General features: G+C 27.1%; 1 protein-coding gene across 2 annotated transcripts in view; it reads left to right on the forward strand.

Annotated features, from left to right (window-relative positions):
• Positions 1–912: 912 nt before the first annotated feature.
• Positions 913–22,288, forward strand: part of LOC145843780 (rho GTPase-activating protein 7-like) — a 46,378-nt gene continuing 25,002 nt past the window's right edge. For both annotated transcript variants that reach the window (XM_082951005.1, XM_082951006.1), the window contains exons 1-7: positions 913–1,691; positions 4,870–5,322; positions 9,265–9,414; positions 10,702–10,812; positions 11,378–11,405; positions 19,160–19,231; positions 21,201–21,282. In XM_082951005.1, the coding sequence (XP_082807131.1) occupies positions 942–1,691; positions 4,870–5,322; positions 9,265–9,414; positions 10,702–10,812; positions 11,378–11,405; positions 19,160–19,231; positions 21,201–21,282 (1,646 nt within the window). In that variant the 5' untranslated portion in view covers positions 913–941. The remainder of the gene's footprint in view (positions 1,692–4,869; positions 5,323–9,264; positions 9,415–10,701; positions 10,813–11,377; positions 11,406–19,159; positions 19,232–21,200; positions 21,283–22,288) is intronic.

The following is a 22,288-nucleotide window of genomic DNA, read 5'->3' on the forward strand; positions in this document are numbered from 1 at the left end:
TTAAATATCACAGTAAAAATTTTCTTAATTTTGTAGACAGCCACTTATTTGTAGAAAAACTTAAAATCGATCTTGTTTAACAACAGTAGAGTAATATAAAGTTATCATAATTACATTACTTACGAACAAACTTTATATTTTTTCATAAACAACTTCAACATTTTCCAACCTGTTCGCAAAACCTTGAACTTGAAGTATACGCGCAAAAATAAACTTTAGCGAAACGAAAGGAAAACATCCATTAAAGTTCAAAATTATATTTAGTACACCTTAGCATGCTCAAATAATCACCGCTGATGGAAATATGTTTGGAATATTTCCTACGGTTGGAAAGAAACCTCACCTTCGATTTTTCCTACTTGATGCCCTTTCATCCGTTTAAATTGTTTAATTTCTCATCATTGAAGCCTCCATTCCTGCCATGCTTGTTAATGAAAAGTTGTTATGAAATCAGTTTTGATTTTAACAGGGATTTAAATTTTTCGGGAACAGTTTAAGTTGTAATACGCTTTTTTAAACTAGGTTTTTGTGTTTATTTCTTATGTATAATAAAAAAACCACCTCTTGTTTCAAGTAAAAAAGTAATTATGTACTCTTTTAACTATGTTAGTTAATTTTAGAACAATTTTTTATTTCTAAGCTTTAATCAACACTACAAAAAACTTACATAAACAGTTATCAGGCTGAATTGTTCTTTTACTGACACAATAATGAACAAAAAAAAACTTATTTACTTCTTATTTTGCGCTGTACAAAAGTATTTTACACAACTAAAAAACTAATAAAAATAACAGATGACTTCAATATTAAATAATAAGCAAATATAACTTATTTGACAAAAACAAGGTGTACTCTTATACAACATGAAAAACCTTTTAAACTTTACAGGATTTCATAGAATAAATAAACTTAGATAAATCATTAAAAAAATAATAAAAACCATGAAAGAACCCAGAAGACCGAAATCTCTCGACGTACCGCTCTTCTACAAACTCCGCTCCAACAAAAGCTGCTCGCTTGAATCCCCCGATCGTGACGTCACAAAACCGAAGGTTACCTTTGTGACGTCAGACGTGCTGCTGCTCGTCGACGGCTGGAAGTTCCGCAGGGGCAAGCGCCGCAGGAAAAAGGGGAAGCCCCTTTCAACTGGGGGTTTCTACATCGCTAGGCCGTACACTTGGGGGCCGTCAAACGGAGGGGAGAGCGACTGTTGTGACGTCACATTCGATTATGACGTCACAGTCAGGGAAGATTATGACGTCACGGTGAACAGCTACGACGACGAGGCGTTCATCGAGGAGTTGGAGGAGGGGGAGGTGATCCCGAGCCCTGTGGTGTGCAAGAGGGAGAAGAAGAAATCAGAAAATAAAAATTTAATTTCCGATGATGAGGATGCAGATCGGAACGTTTCAGATGAAAAAGTTGAAGTTTGCTCGGCTGAAATTGCAAACTTGGAAAGCGAAACAGTCAAAACTGATTTCGAAAAATCCGAAATCGAAAATGAGCACAACTTTGAGAAATTTGATGCGGAAGTTGAAGAGGAAAATCAGAATGCAGAGGAAAATTACGAGATTGTTATAAGCCTAATGTCTGACATGCTAGATAAGATATGCACAGAATCAAAAACTCAAAACGACTTTATGATGTTTAACTCAAAAAAACCAGATGAAAAGTTTGAACTACGTGAGCAGGTAAGCTAGTACAAGCTTGCGTAACAGATTTTGATTTCTGTAAAATGAACTAATAATTTCAAAACTTGAGTAAGCTATGTGCGAACGTATAACACATTAACTTCTACAAAGCTAAATACAGTAATAATGCAAGTTGCTATTAAAAAGTACCACGGGTTGTTTATATGTTTATACTTCCACGTAAAAAAAATTATAATATCTTACTTACAATACTGTATTGAATTTTTAGTATTTTAGTTAAATGGATTTTTAGATTATGAAGTTTTGCAAAAGTTTTAAGTTAGGTTATAAAAATTCCTTTTATAAAAGTTGATTAACTGAGTTGCTTATATTTGACATTCATTTTAAGAGTTTTTGTTGTTCTACTTAAAGAATAAGATAAAATCAACTACTAATTTCTGAAAAATAAACTAAGTCGGCACAAATATTTATTAAGAGCTTTAAAAAGATGAATTTATTAACAAAGCTTTCATCAAAGGACGTTTAGTTGCAAAACTACAGCTAAAAAATTTACTTTTTCTAATATATATGTTTATAGTTACAACTTTTTGTTCATTTAATACTACTTAAACTTAGCCTAACAAAAATAGCTTTTTAACGTTTTTAAACAATTTATTTTTCCCTTTTATCAATACTGACAAAGTTAAATATTGTTTAAAAAATATTATACTGCTTAAAAATATTAATAACTTTTGTTGATTGAATCACTTGAGTTTATATGCAAAGCAATTTTAAAATAAACAATTTATTATATGTTTTATATGATTTATATTAATTGATGATACAGAAATGTTTAATGCATTATCTAAACATTATTGATAGGTTTATTTGAAAATATACTATGTAACCATCTTTTTAATTTTTTCGACATCGGTGTGTTTAAAAATTAGGCCAGGTCAAATGAAAATCAGTTTATTATTGTAAAGTTTTGTTTCGTAATTTACCACACTTCACATATACTAATGAAAAGAGCTGTTCGAAATATTTTACATATATGTTTACGTAATAGCAGGTTTTTACAAGGTTTCTCTCATTTAAAATTCGTGTATATCAACAATGAGCTTATTTTTTTATTTGAATTTAATCCTGTCTGAAGGTATGTTTAATTTAATATAAGGTGTCTGTTTTACACTTTCTGAAATATAGTTTTGTTTATTTATTTTTACTTCACAATAAAGTTTTTTAACATAAGTTAATTAAATTTTGAATGTTTAAATAACGTTTAAGGAAAAACTGACAAAGGATTTTCATTAACATCTCGTTAATAAAATCTAAAAAAGAACTACTAAAAACAGTCTGTACTTATTGAATAGTTTTAAGATGCTAAAGTTTTATTACGTGCAACTCAAAGTTTCTAAAGATTTTACAAATACTTTAAGCCGTTATAAAATTTATTTAAACTTTTTATAAATTAATACTAAGTTTATATATAAAGACAATTATAAACAAAAAAATAAAAAAAGTTTTACTAAAATTTCGGCACACTAAGGTCAAAAATAATCATTTGCATATATGTATATTTTTCTATTGACCTACATTTAATTAACAACCAAAATTGTTCCTTTTAACATCTGGAGCTGTTAGTTTTTTGGCGGGTACATAACACATGTTTAAAATTCGTGTTTTGGAATCGTTACTTAACCAGACATTTATACCTGAATTATGTAAGCAGAAAATTATCTCTACGAGACAAAAACTAAGTTTTAGTTTATACTGTCATTTTTGTCATTGTTTTGTTTGTCTTGCGTAGGCTAAGTGAAAGTTTTGCGTTGTAATCTTCTGCTAGGTTTATATACATTTTTTAATTTGTCTAAACTTTAATCTTCTGTGCTTTGCTTAATCGTAAATAATTTTTAATGTATGTCGTAAAACATCTACAAACTAAAAACTTCTTAAAAAAAATTTTTAGTTATAAAGTGAATATTTGTACGTTTATTGAACTTATTTAAATCACTTGTATCTTTTAAGTGTATATTTATTATCGTTGCAATTAAGTTGAGAATTTTAATCAATAACCCAAAGTTTAGTTTTTCCTAGTTGATTTATTATTTTTTTTTTAATAAAAGTTATTTTAAATCTTGTTGAAAAAAAAGATAGACTGCTTTTAGCTATATGACCTATTTCTAAAAATACTTTAATTTTTCCTACACGTATCGGTGTCAAGATGGATTAAAATTTTAGGCTTAGAGTTTTTTTTTGCTCAAGTTTAAAGTTTTTAACACACGCCCGAGATAATCTTTTACTTAATAACAGAAAAATTATAGTTTCATTTTGTTATTTTATGACTAAAGTGTACAAAAATAGCATTTTTAGTAATAAGCGTATGTCATTTGTTCTCAAAAAATGTGTATTAAAAAGTAAAATGTAAGTTGCAGTGTTTTGTCTTTCAACTGTTTATGGTAACAACAAACTTACATTGTTTTTGAATTAAACTACCTTAGTGTTATAATAGTAAAGTTACGTTCATGACACAACACTCAAAATATTAAGTTGATAGATAATATTAAGAAAGTAGCACTTTAACGACTATAGTTAGAAATGTACAGTTTTTGAGCATTGCAACACAATTTCCGTTAACCTCTCACGAAAAGACCTACTCATTGTGTAAGCTAATAACATTTGTAATTTGAATTAAATTTTAGAAAATTTCATAAAAAAAACATTGTAAAATTACAAATACAATACAAAAACAAGTATTTAAAGCTTGTCTACTTAGGAAGCTTGTTCACTTTTGATGTCTAAAACTCATAACTTTAAATGAATATTAGTGTTCAACCATACATTGATACTCTTTAGAGACAACTGCATCAGGTATAACCTACTTAGAAAAGTTTCAGTTAAAGATATGCAAATTTTACTAAAAAGTAACCAAATTTTCAAAGAAAAATGTTAAACTAAGTCATTATCAAACATTAAAAAACTACAAACTCCAGTTTTATTTATAAAAACACAAAAAAAAAATTATAAACGTTTTTTTTTCTTTTGGAAAACCAGAACGAATTAAATTCTAATTTATAAACTATTATCTGAAGATTCTAATATTATTCAACTTATCGTAATCAAAATTAGTTTGCTTATAAACAAAGCTTATTGCACAAAACTCCGAAACATGATTTCATTTTTAACCAATAATAATTTTTTCTTCTTAAACTAACGCAGCTTCTTTTTCTCCCAACAGGAACTAGAAGAAGAGCAATCGTACCAGATCAACCGCTCCCCGGACACGTTGGAGGAAAAGGACATTTTCTCCCACCAGCACGAGATCGAACTGGAAAGGAACCGGGCGGGCATCCGGCGGCAGGACACCTTCAAGCGCAAGCCCAAAAAATTCCCCCAGATCAAGATCGTGCACGTCGACCAGGAGGTGGACTTGGAGGGATTGGATCGGACGATCACGGAGGACAGCTTGAGAGGAGGACGCGAGGAGAAGAGCCTGAGCGCGAGGTCGAGCCAGTGCAGCGTGGACTCGTCCAAGACGATCGTGGCGGGGGAAGGGGAAGGAGGGGAAGAGGAGGAAGAAGTTGGGAGGGTGGAAGTCGTGAAGATGTCGGGGCAGGAGGAAAGCGCAAAGTCGAAAAAGTTCAAGAGCAGAAAGTCCAAGTCGCTGGACCACATATTCGACAACTTGAATGTAAGAAATATTTTTTAAATTTTTTAGAGAATTTTTTTAAAGTAGTTTGTTTTTTAATAAAAAAAAGTTTAGGTATCGACAAAAAAGTATATATAGCTTGTTTCAAGTAGGTATGATAAAAAATGCACTCACATGACACTTTTTGTTTTTATTTTGTAACAAAAACTATTTAAACACAAACAACATAACATTTACATTCTTTTGAGTGTAAACAAAACTTGAAATATTTTTGTTAAGAATGTAAACATTAACTTCCGAAAATGAAAATAGTTGGCTTAAATTTTTGACATTTTAAATGTAGTATTTCTTTTTTAGCTGAAATTACTTTAACTAATTTAATATTTTAATGAGGGTCTTCACTTCAAAAAAACATTAACTTTAAAAAGTACGCTTATGACAGTTGTCATTGTAATTTTTTTTGTGACATAATATATTTTAGATTATAAAGATACTCACATATGCATACGATGTACGAGAATATTTTAGCATGTAATCTATAATTTTAAAAATAACACGAGGCATTAAAACTAGTATTGTAAACTGCTACATTTCACTAATTTAGGAAATGCTTTTTATGTACATAAAACTAAAGGGATTTTCTTTTTTTGAGCTATTAATTGTTTGTGAAACTTGTAAACTTTTAATTAAATTTTGTTAGGTTTTTTTTAGTTTGAAGAGATTTAGAATAAGCAGTAACAAATAGTGGAGCACTTGTCAAATTTTTTTACTAAAAAAATAAAATTATTTTAAAATATTTTAAAGTTTAAATAATCGAACAAACAAAAGTTGCTAAAAACTACTCAAAGATGCTAAAAAAAAGATTTATACTATGTTTACTGTTTAAAAATGAGAATACACTAAAACTTTTCATTTAACTAAAAAGTACTTAAAGTTTTCTTCCTCTGAGTAAAAGTATAAAAACTATACACAAATCTATAAAATAGTCTGTTATTTCAAAAAGTGTTAAAAACTAGAAAACACTTTTTCTTTTATTTTCTCTTTAAAAAACTTTTAAAGAGAAAATAAATATAGCAATTTAAAATCAGTGGGTGTTGTTATTTAAACTTGCATTTAGTCACAGGTTTTAATAAGTTACTATAAGTTTTCTTTAATGAAATTAAAACTTACTAAACAATACAGACAATGAGCTTTTTTAACTTTTTGGAAAAGTTCTTCAAAAAAGTGAGTTAATTTTTTGATCACACTTAACATAAACGTCATAGTCATAGTATTTTGTATTTATTATTGGTTTGCAGAAAGTGTTTACAGTTTGAAACAGTCGTTTTGTTTTCAGTGCTAATGCGTTTTAAACGAAACGGCAAAAGAGCTCTAAGTGAAAACATCACACTGCTTTGTTTGCTGTTACCTTAAAGCTGTTGGAAGCAATAGGTAGTTCATGAATAATTTCGTGCTCTGCTATCTGATGGTCTTCTTTCTTATTTTTTCTTTCGGCCTTTTTGCATACACGCTGTCATATGGAAAAAGATTTCAGTTTTTTTTTTTTGAAAAGTTTGTATTGTTTTTGAAATGTATTTTTAAGTCTGTTATTTAATGGATTTATATGATTTTGTTTTAGTACTTTAGTTAGAATGCGAAAAGTCTATTTACCTTTGTTGTAATGTTAATTTAACTTTTATCACTTTGTTTAGGTTATGTTCAAAAAGCTTACCAAAATCAAAATGTTTTGACTTTAAGAATTTTTATTTATTTATTAAAATTATTTATCTACATGCATAGTTATTAGCATGTTTAAATTAAATAATGTTTTTTCTTTCAAATTATAGATATTTAATCTTAAAAAAAAGTCTTAAGCCTAGAGTTTTAATAAGTTTTAAACTAAATATTTCACAACAGTAACAATTTTATGAAAAAATTATAGTTTCTATAAACTATAACTTTATAAAAAATAGTTAATAACAAGCAAATACATGTTTCAAAGTATAAAATAACCAGACCATTGCCATATGTTTTTATATAAACACTTGAACTTTAAGTAAGTGTTTCTTTAAATAAATACAATTAAACAGAAATAAACCTATAAGTGAAGCTAGTTTTTATAAGTACTAAATGTTTTTACTAAAATATATAAAATGTTATTTTGGTGTGTTGAAAAATTCAAAAAAATAAAAAACTTAAAGTTTGATAAATTTCTCCAAACTAAGAAAATTTTTTATAATTTTTTTATTTTCTATTTAAAAAGTTACATATGGTTTTACTTTAAGGACAACTGTTAGAAACTTAAACTATTAAATAATGTTCTTTTAAAATATAATTAGATGACGTTCATTTTAGATAAAAAAAAAAACAACTAAGTAAGCTCTACTAACATATTTTTGTAATACGAGTATTGTATAACTAGCTAATAATGTAATTTAAACTTTTATATAACGTTTTTTAACTGGTGAGCTATAGTTTTTTCTACTAAAAAGCAAAAAATAGACTGAAAAATAAATTTAAGTAGTTGCTTGCTTATATAAGTAAAAAAAGGTTTAAAAAAAACTTTAAAATGTTTATTCAGTTAGTTTATATGTTAAAGCAAACTGGTTTGTTTGAAATAAAAAATAAGTGTTGAGGTTTATGTTTGGCTGATAAAGTTTTTTTGTTGAAAGAATAAGTGTAGTAAGCACTGAAGTAACTTTTTCGTTACATTAGTAATTACATTTAAGCATAAAACATTAAAGAGTTGTGCATACTAAAGTAAAAATTTTGTTAAAAAAAGTTTAATGTTGTTTAATATTTTACAAAACTACTTAAGGTTAGATTTGTGTAATATTTTTTTGATAATATTTTTCTAAATAAAAAACTGTAGTGATGCTTAACTTGATATAAAGAAAAATGTAACCAAGAAAGGTTTTTAAAAAAATGTATTATATAAAACTTTTATGCGTTAAAATAGTGTTAGCATATGGACATTTATTTTAAACTTGATTAGATTAGAATAAATAACGATTAGTTAGCAAATGTTACAAAAATACTTTTACTAGACGAAGCTAAATACTTAAACACATACTCTAAGCACTTAATCTTATGTTAAGTTTCGTTTCTTTTTTACTGTTTTTAATAAAGTTACAAACAGCTCGATAGTTTAAGCTCAAGATAAATGCAAGTCTTAATTATATAATCAAATTAATCTTAAAATTAACTTTAGCTACCCTAGGCGTTTAAAAAAAACATGATATTTTACACAATTAAACTTTTATTTTATCAAAGTTTTCATAAACTTTATGGTGTAAATTTTTTTAAGTTGTTTTTCAGCTTAAGTAAAGCTCAGCTTAAAAACATTCTACAAAAACTTTAGTACAGTTTATTCAAGTTTAAAAAAGCAACTCTTTCATTAAACATTAAGATACTTTTAGCTTAATATTTTTTCATATTAGAAAGCTTTTTCAGATGCTTAATTTAACAGTTTAAAATTTTAGCCTATTTTGATTTATTTTGTGAGCATAAAATAAAAACTATAAATTTAGTTTGCAGTATTAAATTTTTAGTTGTAGCATAAAAATATTTTTATTCCACCTAATTCAAAAAAACAATTAAGAAACAGTTATATAATACAAATTATTTGGTATTTTAAATTTTAAATAGCTCTCATACTGGTAATATATTAATTTATAAAATATAAAGTAATTAAGAAAAAGCCGAACTTAATATTAATAAAACAATTATAATAGTCAGGAGAGTTTAACTGTTATGAAATTTAATTATTGTTTTTTTTTTTTTTGCAAAGGTAAAACGTTTTGTAAAGCACTCAATGTAAAAATAAGTTTACTAAGTATTCAACTTTACTTTGCTTTGATTAAGCTTAAATTAGATTTTTATTAAAAAATAAGTAACTAAATATAAAGACAACGTAAACACAAAACACTCTACAAAGAAACAAGACTGAATCCTTTCATGCTGATTTTTTCATAACTCATAAAAACTACCAACTTTTTTTCAAAGAACCAGGATATGGACAAGTGTTCTGGCGACAGCTCTGCGTTTGTGAACACCAACAATGGTGTTGAGAGGATCTCCTCGGAGAAAAGGCACAAGAGGGCAAGAGCGAGATCTTTCGTCTCAAAACTGGCATCCAGAAGAAACTCGGATCAAGTAATTTTTCTAAAGTTACATTTGTCATTTGTAAAATAGTCATTACAAAAATATTCTATAAGGTTTTTTTTAAGTTTAAGTTATCGTAAAATTTATAGAGTAAAATTTTAAAAGTTCTTTTTCAGCTCAGCTTAAAAACATTCTACAAAAACTTTAGCACAGTTTAATTAAGTTTAAAAAAGCAACTCTTTTAGTAAACATTAAAATACTTCTAGTTTTATCAACTTTTTACATTATACGATAATAAATGATATTTTTTTTATTGTTGTTAACGTAACCGTTAGGATCTTTAATAAAAATATGTTTACATCGACTTGACTTTTGATTTTTTATGAACACCGTAATCATTTTATTTAAAAGATTATGCACATCTGAAATATTTTTGGAAACTAGCTTGTATTTATACATTAAGTTATTGATAAAAAGCAATCCATTTAGTTTTTCAAATTGGTTGAAAATTAATTAAAGATATTTATATAGGACAAAACTGTTTTATGTAAACTATTTACTATTTACTCTAGAGTAAAACTTCTTAAGTTAAGTATATCTTTGTATAATCATTTTTAAATTTATGAATTCAACTAACTGCATGCTAAATCGACATAGCAGTTTTTTTTAGAAAACTGCATGTTTATAAAGTTCAGTATACGAGTTATTATAAAAATGATTGTTTTTGCTAAGCTTATTTTTATTTCCTAAGGATCTGGAAATAATTAACAATTAATATATATTTCTGAACACAACCCATATGATAAAATAGTTAAAAAACATTTATTTAAGAAAACCTTTTAAAGTTTAAAGTTGTGTTATTTTTGAGTATGCAAGTTGCTGACTAAGAAAAAAAAACTAAACTACAAAATTTGCATACGAAATTTTTTAAACTTTAATGACTTTGGTTTTGGTAATACTGACGATTTTCAGTGCTTAAACTTAAACACAAACTTTTACGTTAACTTGACCACAAAATATCACCATGAAAACCTCACTAAAGAAAAGACAGTGTTACAAAAAGTTCTTACGTGTTTAAAACCAGATACTATATAATGTTCAAAAAATTTAAAATCCGTGTAAATTAAACTAAATTATTCAAAAAAAAAATTGTGCACCCCAAGCTTATAACTCCCAAAAAATGCGGTAATTATTTTCAAAATGTTTCGTATTTTTATTGTAAGTTTCAAAATTCCGCTCAAATAAATGGGTGATAGCTGTGAAGACCACTGATATAAATTGTAACATGTCATTTTTTTACTAATTGGTAATTTATTGATAAACATGATCTATTTTCAGAAAGAAGCTTTCTCTGCGACCAGTTCAATTTCATCAGGAACATCAGCTGGGAATTCCCCTTTTAGTTCCCCGAAACTCCTCAGAATACCCAAGAACGTCCTCCTGTCGAAAGTGAGCGATTTTTCATGCATAAAAATACTTTAGACAAAAAAAGGGGCTGTGTGCAACGGTTACTGAACAAAAAAATACTTTTCGTTTAGTTATTTTTGGTCTAGTTATATGAAAAAACTTTTTTTTTTTAGTTTTTTTCTGAATCATTTTGACGGTACTTTGTTCTATAACTACAATAGTTTGAGACGAACTTTATTAAAATTTTGTAAAATTAGAAGTATGAACTTATGGTACTTATTATTTTTACGCATCTTAATTTTAACTCTTTTTGTTTACGATAACAAATCTGTTAAAGCCGTATTTAAATAATCCATACCTGTAAAATTACTTTTGTAACTATAAGGTTGCAAACATTTCTAAAATTATCCAAATAAAATGAAGTGACATCATGCTTATTGTACATTATTTAATTCTTTAATTCAATTTCCTCTTTTTAAATACCCTAATAACAAGATTAAGCTATTAAAGTTAAAAACGGCGAAAACAGTTGTTAAAAATTAAAACAGTTTTAACACTTTTTAGTAAATATAAATTTACTTTGTTTTTAACCTAAATTTTGTTTCAGCAATTGCACAGGAGTCGAAAACTATCTGGTTAGTCAAATTAATTATTACATAATTATTAAATATTTTATGCTTAGCTTTTCTACGATTAAAAATTGAAGTACTAAAATTATAGTGCCAAATCTTTTAACTTATTTTTGATATACAGTAACCTCTCGGATCTTTACGCACTCGTGACGTTACGCACTCTCGTTTAGTTACGCATTTTAGAATTCTATAAAATTCAGAAAATAAAAGTTTTATTTTTTTTAAATATTGCACAAATTAGGTTTAATGTATATTTCAAATTAAAATATGTTTTTGAATGCTAACACATCTCTCTTTATCTTTAGACTTTCTAAATTTATGTTCCTTGACTAAATGATTAACATTTAGTTATACCTCAGTATACCAGAAATTTTGTTAACAATAAGAGATTAAATCAAAATTCTAAAATAACCATGACTGTGTATAATAATGAAAGTATAATGAAATAATAAGAGTTTAAAACACAAAGAAATAATACAGCAGTCTTGCCCTATATATTAATAAATAGCATTTTATAATTGTCAAGAAGTGTTTACTTATAAACTGAACTTGCTAAGTAGAATAGAATATAAATGTCACATATTAAATACTTAATATTAAAATAGTAAAATTATTTCTACTCGTATTGTTATTTTATAGAAATTCAAATCCTTTTTTTAAACATATGTATAGTTTTATCTGTTGTTTTCATATTTATAAATAAAGTAAACAAATAGTTAAAAGTGCCCAGTCTGCTTTAAACTAGAAGCAATATTAAAAAACAGCCATTATAGTGAGTATATTTGGTACCTCTCGTTTCTTTACGAACTCTCATATCTTTACGCAGTTTTTCTGTGGACACAATGTGCGTAAATAAGCGAGAGGTTACTGTACTATTAATTTTAGAACACATATACTACATATTGTAAGAATTCGACCCTAAGTTTATATGTAAAATTTGATAATACTTGGATAAAAATCAAACTTATTTATTGTTTTTACAAGAAGTACAACACACATGATTAGAATAAGAGAATGTTTTTCCATCATATTCATAAATATTATTTTTAGTTAATTTTACAATAAAACTAATTGTGTAAAAATTTTTAGGAAAATAAAGCTATATTCTAAACAAAAGTAGCTTAAATACTTCGAAGCTTATTCACTGCTAGAAATGTTCAAAAGAATTTCAACTTGTTTTTAAAACATGTTAAATACCTGTTAGACGCTCTGAGATAATTACCTTTAGGTTCAAAGAATGTGCGTTTTAATCAACATTCTCAATTCTGTAAACGAATAACTTCGATTATAAGCGATGAAAATTGTTTTGTAAAAATTTAAAAAATTCTTCTATAAAAATTTTTAAAAATTCTTCTATAAAAAATAAAAACAAGTAATACGTAAAAATTATTAAAGCATAAGTTAGAAATAAAGTAATTTTAATAAAAACAAATCATATTATTAGAAACATATAAAAGCACTAATAAAAAAACATAAACATTCAAACCTTTTTGAAATCATTTAATAAATGATCATTCCTAGCATCAATTGTATAAAAAAAACCCTAAAATACTAAACAAGTCACTCAAATTGCTCACAGCAAAAAGCGGAAATCTCATCCGAAAGTGAAATTAATCACTTCTGCTGCTGTTACTTGTTGCAGCAGTCTGGCCCCATTACCGGAGCGCACGCCAATTTGCTTTCGACGAATATAACTCATGCTTACGTAACGCGGGGAGTCCGCTTTTTAAAATCGAAATTCGCATGAAAAAAAGTGGGATTTATTTGTTGTGCATATTTGTATATAACAGTTTGTACTTACTTGTATGTTTTTTGGTGCTTAGGTATTGAAAGTTGTGTTAGTAGATGGAGCTTAAGCTTATGTAGTTTGTTTTCAGTTTGTAGTATAAGAAATAATCAGTGATATGAGCTCATAAGCTGTTAAACTGCTGAATTTTAATATCGTTTTTCGAAAAGATTAGATTTCACTTTTACACATGTGAATAAATATACGAAATCAAGCAAATACTTTCAGCAGACAATTATTTCTATGCCAAAGAAAATTAGTGAAAAACATTGTGCACAAGAAGTTATCAATTTTTTTTTATTACTAATAAAATTACACATTTGTTAACCTTATCTAAAATATTGAACTTACTAACAAGTATGTAGTTCATATTTAGAAATTTTTCAAGAAAATATCAGTGGTTGAAGTTATATTTACACACTGCTAACACCCTAAGTTATTACAGAAGTCAGTGCTTTATTGTACACTACGTGCAAATAATCGTTTGTTTAAAAAGTTAGATAAGTAACATTTTACACTTGTATGACGTAGGCTTACGTATGCGTTACACACTTCCGGTGCTTGGAACATTTTACACTAAATTTAGTACTTTTTCATTGTTGTAGTAGCTTTATTTTAAAATACTCAGTTGAAAAAAAAAACAGAGCTATAAGACATTTTGTTAGTTTAAGCAAGTAAGCTAAAGTTCAGTTGAAAATTTTTGATTAATGTTTTTGATTCACTTTAATTTCTTAAAATTTTATGGTACAAAGTCGTTAGATAATTTTTAGTATTTTATTTATTAAAGTAGATGTAAATAGATGTAAGTTTTAACAAAATAGTTTAATGTCTGATTACTTGAGAAGAGTTTATATTAATTGCTAAAAGTAGAATATAAATAGTTTTAAAATGTTTAAAAAAATTGCTAATTAATTTTTAAACTATCAAGTTTTACTATAATAATTTAACTAAAATAACTGTAGCTTAATTTTTTCAAGTTGAAAAACTGTTCAAAATAAAACAAAGTTAATGTAATGTATAGTTAAAAATTATTAAAAATGTTTCATTTAAACTTTAAAAATAATTCTGCAATTATAAATTGTGCTTATTAGAATATTTGTACTTTATGATAATATTAAAATACTTTTCTAATGCTTGATGTCCTAAAAAGTAAGTAAGTTAAAATATTTATTTATTTATAAAGATTTTTGTTAAATATTTAAAATAAACCAATTAATCATAACTAACAGCTAATGAGCTTTGCATAGCATAAAATATAATCCTAAGATTTATTATAAAACATTTTAAAATTTAACTAAGCTATTTTAATCCTTAGATTATTTATATGCATACCAAAATATTTAGTCACTAATAAATAAAAACTTTTTTAAAAGTTGTAATGACAAATTAATAAAGTGCCATTAGTTTTAAAATTAATATTGTTTAATGTTTTAATAAAATATTTAGACTAGTTGACATCATTTAAAAAATGTTTAGTGTAGAACTTAGCTATAATTAGTATACTTTAAGCAGACAGTTTTTTAATACTTTTATAAGCGTTATAAAAAACTTTAAAATTAAACAAAGTTATTTTTAATCTTTTGATTACCAACATGCACAAAAAAGTATTTAATATCTTACAAAAAATTATTTTTAAAGTTATGATGACAAATTAATAATGTGTCATTAGCGTTAAAATTAACTGTATTTAATAGTTTTTATAAAACAGTTAGAGTAGTTGACATCAATTGAAAAGTATTCAGAAGAAAAACTTAGCTATAATTAGCTTATTTAAAGTAGACAGTTTTTTTATTATTTCTTTTAAATCGTATAAATCAGTTAGTATGTTTTGAAAAGTTATCAGCAAAACAACTTATTTTCAGTTAGCAGAGTTGAAGTACACAGTTTTTTTTGCAACAATTTTTGTGTTTTTAAACGATTTTTTAAATATAAAGACATAGTTGTTTTTTGTAGAAAAAATTGGAAAAAAATAATAAAATTTCAAAAATAAAATAAGACTTTTCAACAAAACAATATTAAATTAGAAAAATAAACGTTGAACGCTCACTAAAACTCTAGTCTTTTTTAAAAATTCTAATAAAAACGTTAATTTTTTTTTTTAATTTTAACAGAGGCTAATGTTTTTATAAGTAACAAAATACTTGACACTTGTATGTACATATCGGATAAAAAAATCAATATTCAAAATATATAAATCCATGGAAAGCTATATACAGCTCGAAAAATGCAAGAAGTAAAACTGCCCAAAACCATCCGACAAGTCCATAACCCAATGATAAAAAGCAGGACGCCCGAACTCCCCAAAAAACACCCGACCAACCTAAAACACAAAAAAGTGTTCCGGTCCAAGACCCAGGAAGAGCTGAAGACCCGCAAGAAAGTCCCGCTAAACGACAGCCTGGCCTTCACGAAGCCCAAAAGAAATGCGCACGGGTTCAGAAACCAGAGGCCAAAGTCCGTCGACATAAACTACTCCCCCAAGACGCGCGCGCACTTGGCGAGGAAGTCCACGGGGTCCAGTTTTTCCTTCTTCAAGATAAGGTCCCGGTCGGGGTCGAGCAACGACGACAAGATGCTGGACTCTGGCATCAGGAAACGGTTGAGCGGTCACTTCAAGGACTCTTTGGAGGCGGTATTTACCAAGTTGAGTGACAAGCACGTGCGGTACCTCAGTGAGTTTGTTTGATTGACATGTCAGGAAGTTTTGAACATCAGGTTGATAATAAGCTAGAAGTAAATTTTGGTTTTGTAAAATATTTTTTGCAAGAAAACAAAAAGTTACCAAAATATGATGTTCGAACTTTAATTGAGTTAAATTAGCATGTGTATACCCCTCTTTACTTTAAGTTAGATAAAACACAACTTTAGGTTAGTTGAGATTTATAGAATACTTAAAAGCAATATATATAAACAGAGTGAACATAACTGCACTTAAAAACAGTTACACATGAAATTTATTTATATTAAACCTATATTTAGTGCGTGTGTATTAAACCTACATAAAAAAAGTTACAAAATACATATTTTGTAGTTATCTAACTTTATTGTACTGTATTTTGGCTGATATAAACAGTGATAGTTTTCACGTTAAAAAAGTACATGCTCAAAAAGTTTACTTGGCAAAAGTTGTTTCAATGATAACAAAATTTGCACAAGTTCTCATAAGCCTATATAAATAAAATACATAAAAAAATATTTCAAAAATATTTTTTTAACAAACAGTTGTTAAGTAATACTTTATGTGTGCACTTTAAAATAATTTTTTGTTAACTATCTTAAGTAATAGGTTTAAGTAGCAAAACTGAATGTGTATGACAGGCTAATTTTTTTGAATTTAAGCTCGGTTTTAGGGAAGTAAATACATAATTAAAAGCTTTTACTCATAAGCTTTAGGTAAATAATTGATTATTTTTAAAAATTCAAAGAAAAAACTGACAGTTGTTTGTTTTTGCTCATTTTAAAGAATGAGTTTAAGCTTAGCATAAAAATTCATTTAATCGCCGATGTAATTAGGAGATAGTTATACAACTAAATACTTTCTATTTAGACATTCATTTACGTAAGTTCATTAGTTTAAAATTTAAATTATAGATTAAAAAAATTTATTGAAAAAAGTAAGCTAGCAGTGTAAATAATACGCTTTTATGCTTTAGCAGTTTTAAAAGCTATTAAAAATTTATGAACAAGAAAGAAAGTCAATTTTTTAGATACGTTAGTTTTGTTAATAAAAACTATTTTAGACCTCGCAAAAGTGCTCTACTTAAAACTCTAACAATTTTGTATTTTTCAAAGTGTTACAGATAGTTATATAAATGTTAAGGTTTAACTCGCACTAAAAGTAAAATGCGTATATCAAATTAAAGTATATGTCATTCAGACATTTTAACCGTTAGAGTGCGTATGCAAACCAGTATTATTGCTGTTTATATAGCTAACAACTTATCACTACAAGTAAAAACTATTATACGAGATTATACGTTTTGTGTTATATAAAACTATTTACTAACTTTCACAATCCTTGACTATCATTAAGCTCATTTGCTAAACTTCCTTATTTTTTCCTTAAAAATTCAATTTAGCTTATACAACTAAAGCTTAAAATGTACAATGAGTATAAACACATGCTTAACGATTGCAAAAAATGCAAAAATATTAAAAATTTATTCTAAGAACAGCTAACATTTTTAAAATTTAAAACTTTTTATATAAAAATGATCACTCCCTGATGCATTAAAAGTGTGCATTCATTTTCGTGGGAATTGTTTAAAATTAGATCGTTGCGGGTAGCTGCATAAATCTTCTTATAAATGATTCTTCACAGTCGGAACCGAGTTTCTCACGAGATTTGCATTTAAAAATTTTCAGTTCTTATAACAATGATTTTTGTTTTAAATTGTTATATTGGCTTTGAAGCTCGAGCGAATTGTTACGTAGTTTTTGATGAACTCTTACGCAAGGGTATTTTGAGCTGATGACGTAAAGGGTCATTTTAAAGTTTTCATTTATCATTTTTTGATCATTCAATTGCTTTTTATTCTACTCCCAAAATGAAACAAAATATGAATTAAATATTTTCAACTAATTTTTGACAAAAGTTATTGGCTTAATTGTAGTCCATCTCTACAACATTAAAACTTATATTTTAACTTTTTACATATTTTAAGAAAAAAATTAAAGATATTTCAAAAAACAAATAGTTCTAAAAATTTCAAAAATACTTATTTATAAATTTTTGCAGCTGCTTGAACTAATTAAAGGTCAATTAAAAACATAAAGTATTTTAAACTTTTTCCAAAACAACAATTTCGCTACGTGAGTAAAAAAATAACATTGTATAGTACATTCTGCTTTTAAAGTTTACAAATATACTATTACATTGACGTTAATTTTTTTATTTAACAATGAAATGACGTTAATTTGTTGTATTGCAGATTTATTTTTAGGCAAAAAATTGTTCAGAACTACTTTGAGTAATTTAGCTTCCTGTAAAACTTGCTTTAAAAAATTTAAAACTTTAAAGAAAGTGACAGGTATTGTTTTTATATTAAATTTAAATACAGGTCTACATTTAAGTTTTTTTCTAATACATTGTATAATGTATGTTTATTTTTTTTGTTTTGTTTTAAGTTTTAATTTTATCTTTTTTTTAATTTTAATCTCTGCCTTTTTGCTTTTACGAGGAAATGTTTTCAAATGACATAATGTTTTTGAGATTAGATATTTTAAAGCTCTTAAAGTGTAAAATAACATCATAAATCAACAATATGTGTCAAAGATTAAATACATCAGTTTTATCTTTTTATAGAAAAAAAGTTGTCAGACTATTCAACTTTATCTTTAATAAAAAAAAATTTATGCTTTCAAACATTAATGGGAAAAGTTTTATGTTTTATTTTATAGCACGTTTTAAAATATGTTGAAAGTTGTATAAACCAATGAATAAACAAATTAAAAAATTTTACAAACAGCTAAGAAATTTTATGAAAAACAACAAAATTTAAATGCAAACAGCCTTTAAGTTGTTATTTTACATTAACTAACTGTCCTAAAATGTTTAATTTGTTAAACTTAAGATTAAGAATTAGAATTATGAGTTTTTGTTGAAAATAAGCAAGTTACAAACTGCTAAGAGATTACATGAAACATTAATAAACTTTTAATGCGAACAATTTTTGAATTGTTAATTAACAGTAATTAAACTGTTGTTAATTAATTTTTAAGTTTATAAAATTAATAAATTAGAATATGCGAATGTTTGTGGAAAACAAGCAAGTTGTTATTATGTTGCGGTTTTTGTTGTTTCCCCACTAAACAAACTGACAAATATTTGCCTGACGTAAACAGTTTAAACTTTGTGACCTTCCACAACAGCTCAACTGCTCAATTTTTGATATAAATAACTTTGTATTTACACAAAATTAAAAAAATTAATTTGTTGTTAATTCAATTTAAACTAATTGCTTTTTTATAGAAAAACAAGCAATCGAGGCCTGCAGGTGGCTCAAGTCGGCAGGTTTTCCACAGTACGCCCATCTATATGAAGGTAAAAACTATTTAATAATACTTATATAGAGTTTTAGTAATTGTTACTACTTTTGTATAAAGTAAAAGAACTTTTTTTTTCGATAAATTTATATCTATATGTTTTTCGCTTATGCTGTAATAAAAAATTAAGACTTTTTTTACAATTCTTTTAGCCGATTTAGTAGCTCTTAAACAAAATGTTAGCGTTTTACATTTAATGGGCAAAACTTGTAGTTTTCAAGCGCTAGTAAATAAAAATAATTTTATTCAACTAATTTTTGATTTTAAGTTATAAAATCTTGTCAGATATTTTATTTACACACAACATTGTTTTAGCAAAACAACCAACTACATTGTTTTCTAAGCAACTTAAGACCTTTTATGCTGATCGACGTTTAATCGTGATTAGTATCAAGTTGTTTAGCAAGCCGTCTCTTTTAAAATAAACCCCTTTGTTTAGTATTTTTCAAAATAAGTAGCTTAAAATAATTTAATTTTAGTTAAAAACTTTACAATCAGTTTAAGTTTAAACTTGATTTCATGCACAAAAACTCCACAAATATTAGTTTTTAAAGCTATATCTTTTATGGTGAGCCCTGTTTGTTTATTTTAAACATTTTTAGCTTTAAAGTACTGAAATTAAATCCAAATTTTGCCATTCAATAACCCATAAACTAAAAATACAGCAGCATTTCCAACACAAAGATTAAAATATAACAAATTATTATTTCCACACTCACTCATAGTTTTTTGTCACAAAAGAATTTGTTATTACAACTCGACAGCGCTTACACGCCCACCAATGTTAGTTCAAGTTTAGTTATTTTAAGCGCTGTATGACGTCACATAGAACGCTGACTTTCAATTCTGCTGCTGGAATATTTTTATTTGTGTACCTGTTGTCACTGTCAACTGAAAGCAAACGTAGCTTTTTTGGCGAGCTACGCAAAAATGAGGCGTACTATTGGCGTAATAAAAACAAATTACTTAATGAAATAACACAGTTAAAACAAATAAGATAGTTATTATTTTTTTACAACTTCGCTGAATAAGGTTATTAATCCAAGTATACTTTTGCTCCATTTTTACAAAAAGCATAATACCACGTCTTGTTAGCGGTATGAAAATAAACCACTTAATGATGTTACAAAACTGATAGAAATAAATGTTTTTAAATTTAATTAATGTTTTGCATTTTTTGCAGAGCAACGTTGTTAAATTAAATCTAGTTTGGCCTTCGTGTAACATGTAACATATTAAGAACACAAAGTAATTACTTTTATCATTTCATCAATTACTCTTGCAAAACTTTTTTCTTCACAAAAGCCCAAACTAATTTCGAAATGTCGTGCACACAACAATTAAAACAGAAAAAAAACTACGTACCAGCAACTTGGGCGAACCAAGGAACTGAAAGATAATTATATATTTTTTCATCGTGTCAGTAACGATGTTTGCTCTGAGGTCGAGTGTGCGTTAATTCGCTGTGCAAACTGCAAGAATGAGCGATTAAAATAATCTTCAAAAGAACAATGGCGACTTTTTGAAACTGGCTACACTTGTTTGCTTTATTACTTTTCGACCGCAATTCATTTTCTGTGAATATTTTTATTTTTCACGCTTTAATTAGAGCCTCACTTGATTATCTTTAAAGCGAAAGTTAACAGGCTTTTGTGATGAATTGGCATATTTGAAAAGTATTTATTGCAAGTTCTAGGAGATACCAAGTTTCACCGCTGAGCGGATTGCCAAGCTGCAATGCTGTAATGAATAATTGTAAAATGTCATGTATGCAAATGTTGATGTTGTTGTCGAAAACATAATGTATTATTATTTTGAAACTGTGCAACGGTTAATCAGGTTATTTTACAAAAATAAACAAAAGTTGAGTTGGAATTAGAAAATATGTATATAAGTTAGGCCAAAATTATTGGGTGTTGTTTCAAAGTGATGTAATATAAATTGTTTTAAGCAATATTCTTTGACAGATGGTAAATTTCCGATAAACTTAAACGATGTAAACATGGATCATGACTTCCTCGATCAAACTCAACTTGCTGCTATTGAAAGGTTTGTACTTTGCTAATGAATTTTTTCTAGTTTCTAGCTTTACATTTGCATAATCTTAACTTGGTGTTTTAAATTTACTCAAATAATTTACTATTTTTACATTGAGATACTTTTAGAATAGTGTGGTAGCAGTGTTACTAAGTATATAATTAACAAACAAGTTATTTAACAACTACTTAGAGTTCAAGTTAAATAAACAGTTTGGTTGTGTATTTGTTTTGTAAAAACAAATTATTAACATAGAGTTTTCTTAACTTTATACGTTTATACGGACGAATATATATTTCCAACAAACAAATAGCTAACAACCATATTACTTTCTTCCATGAAAGCAAAAAACAAAACAGGCGATCGATAAACGCGCAAAACCTTTTTTATGACGTCACAACAAGCTGTCGACGCGCGGTGTGCAGTCAACACTGGAATTACGGTAATTCACCCACAGAGATGCCTGAAACAAGCCCAACTGCGTAATCAAACTGGCATGCTCTCACATCAAAACCAGTGCGCATTGTGACTGGTCGTTTGCAGCCAGCAAAGTCACGAGGCGCATCGTAAAAGCATAAAGTTTTTTATAACGTTTCCTGGCATGAAAGCGAATACTTTGAATTTCGAATTAATAGTTTGTTTACCTTCGGAACCGCACAATAAACAATAGTCAGTGAATGCAGAATGAAAGTCATTAGCTTGGCAAATATTTACAAACAAATTTTTGGGTTTAAACCGGGCATTGGCTTGCACGCAATTTTTACTACGATTAAAGTAAAAATGTAGGCTAAAACTTCTAGTAAAAGGCGGGAAAATAGGAAAATGAATAACATCCTTCCCAGTTAATCATTAAGCACTCACGAGAGAGTTCAAAGTCAATTCGCTCAGTTCAAGGTTCCACTGGATTTAATGACTACCGTCTGTTTGCTGTGTAACATATCTCGAGCCTTTCATATTTTTATCACACAACGAACTCATTGTGTTATAGGTGTTTTTCCATGTGGAAAATGAGAGGAAA

The sequence above is a fragment of the Thalia democratica genome, chromosome 9 (assembly GCF_965202585.1).
Source record: "Thalia democratica chromosome 9, ktThaDemo2.hap1.1, whole genome shotgun sequence".
Taxonomy (NCBI): domain Eukaryota; kingdom Metazoa; phylum Chordata; class Thaliacea; order Salpida; family Salpidae; genus Thalia; species Thalia democratica.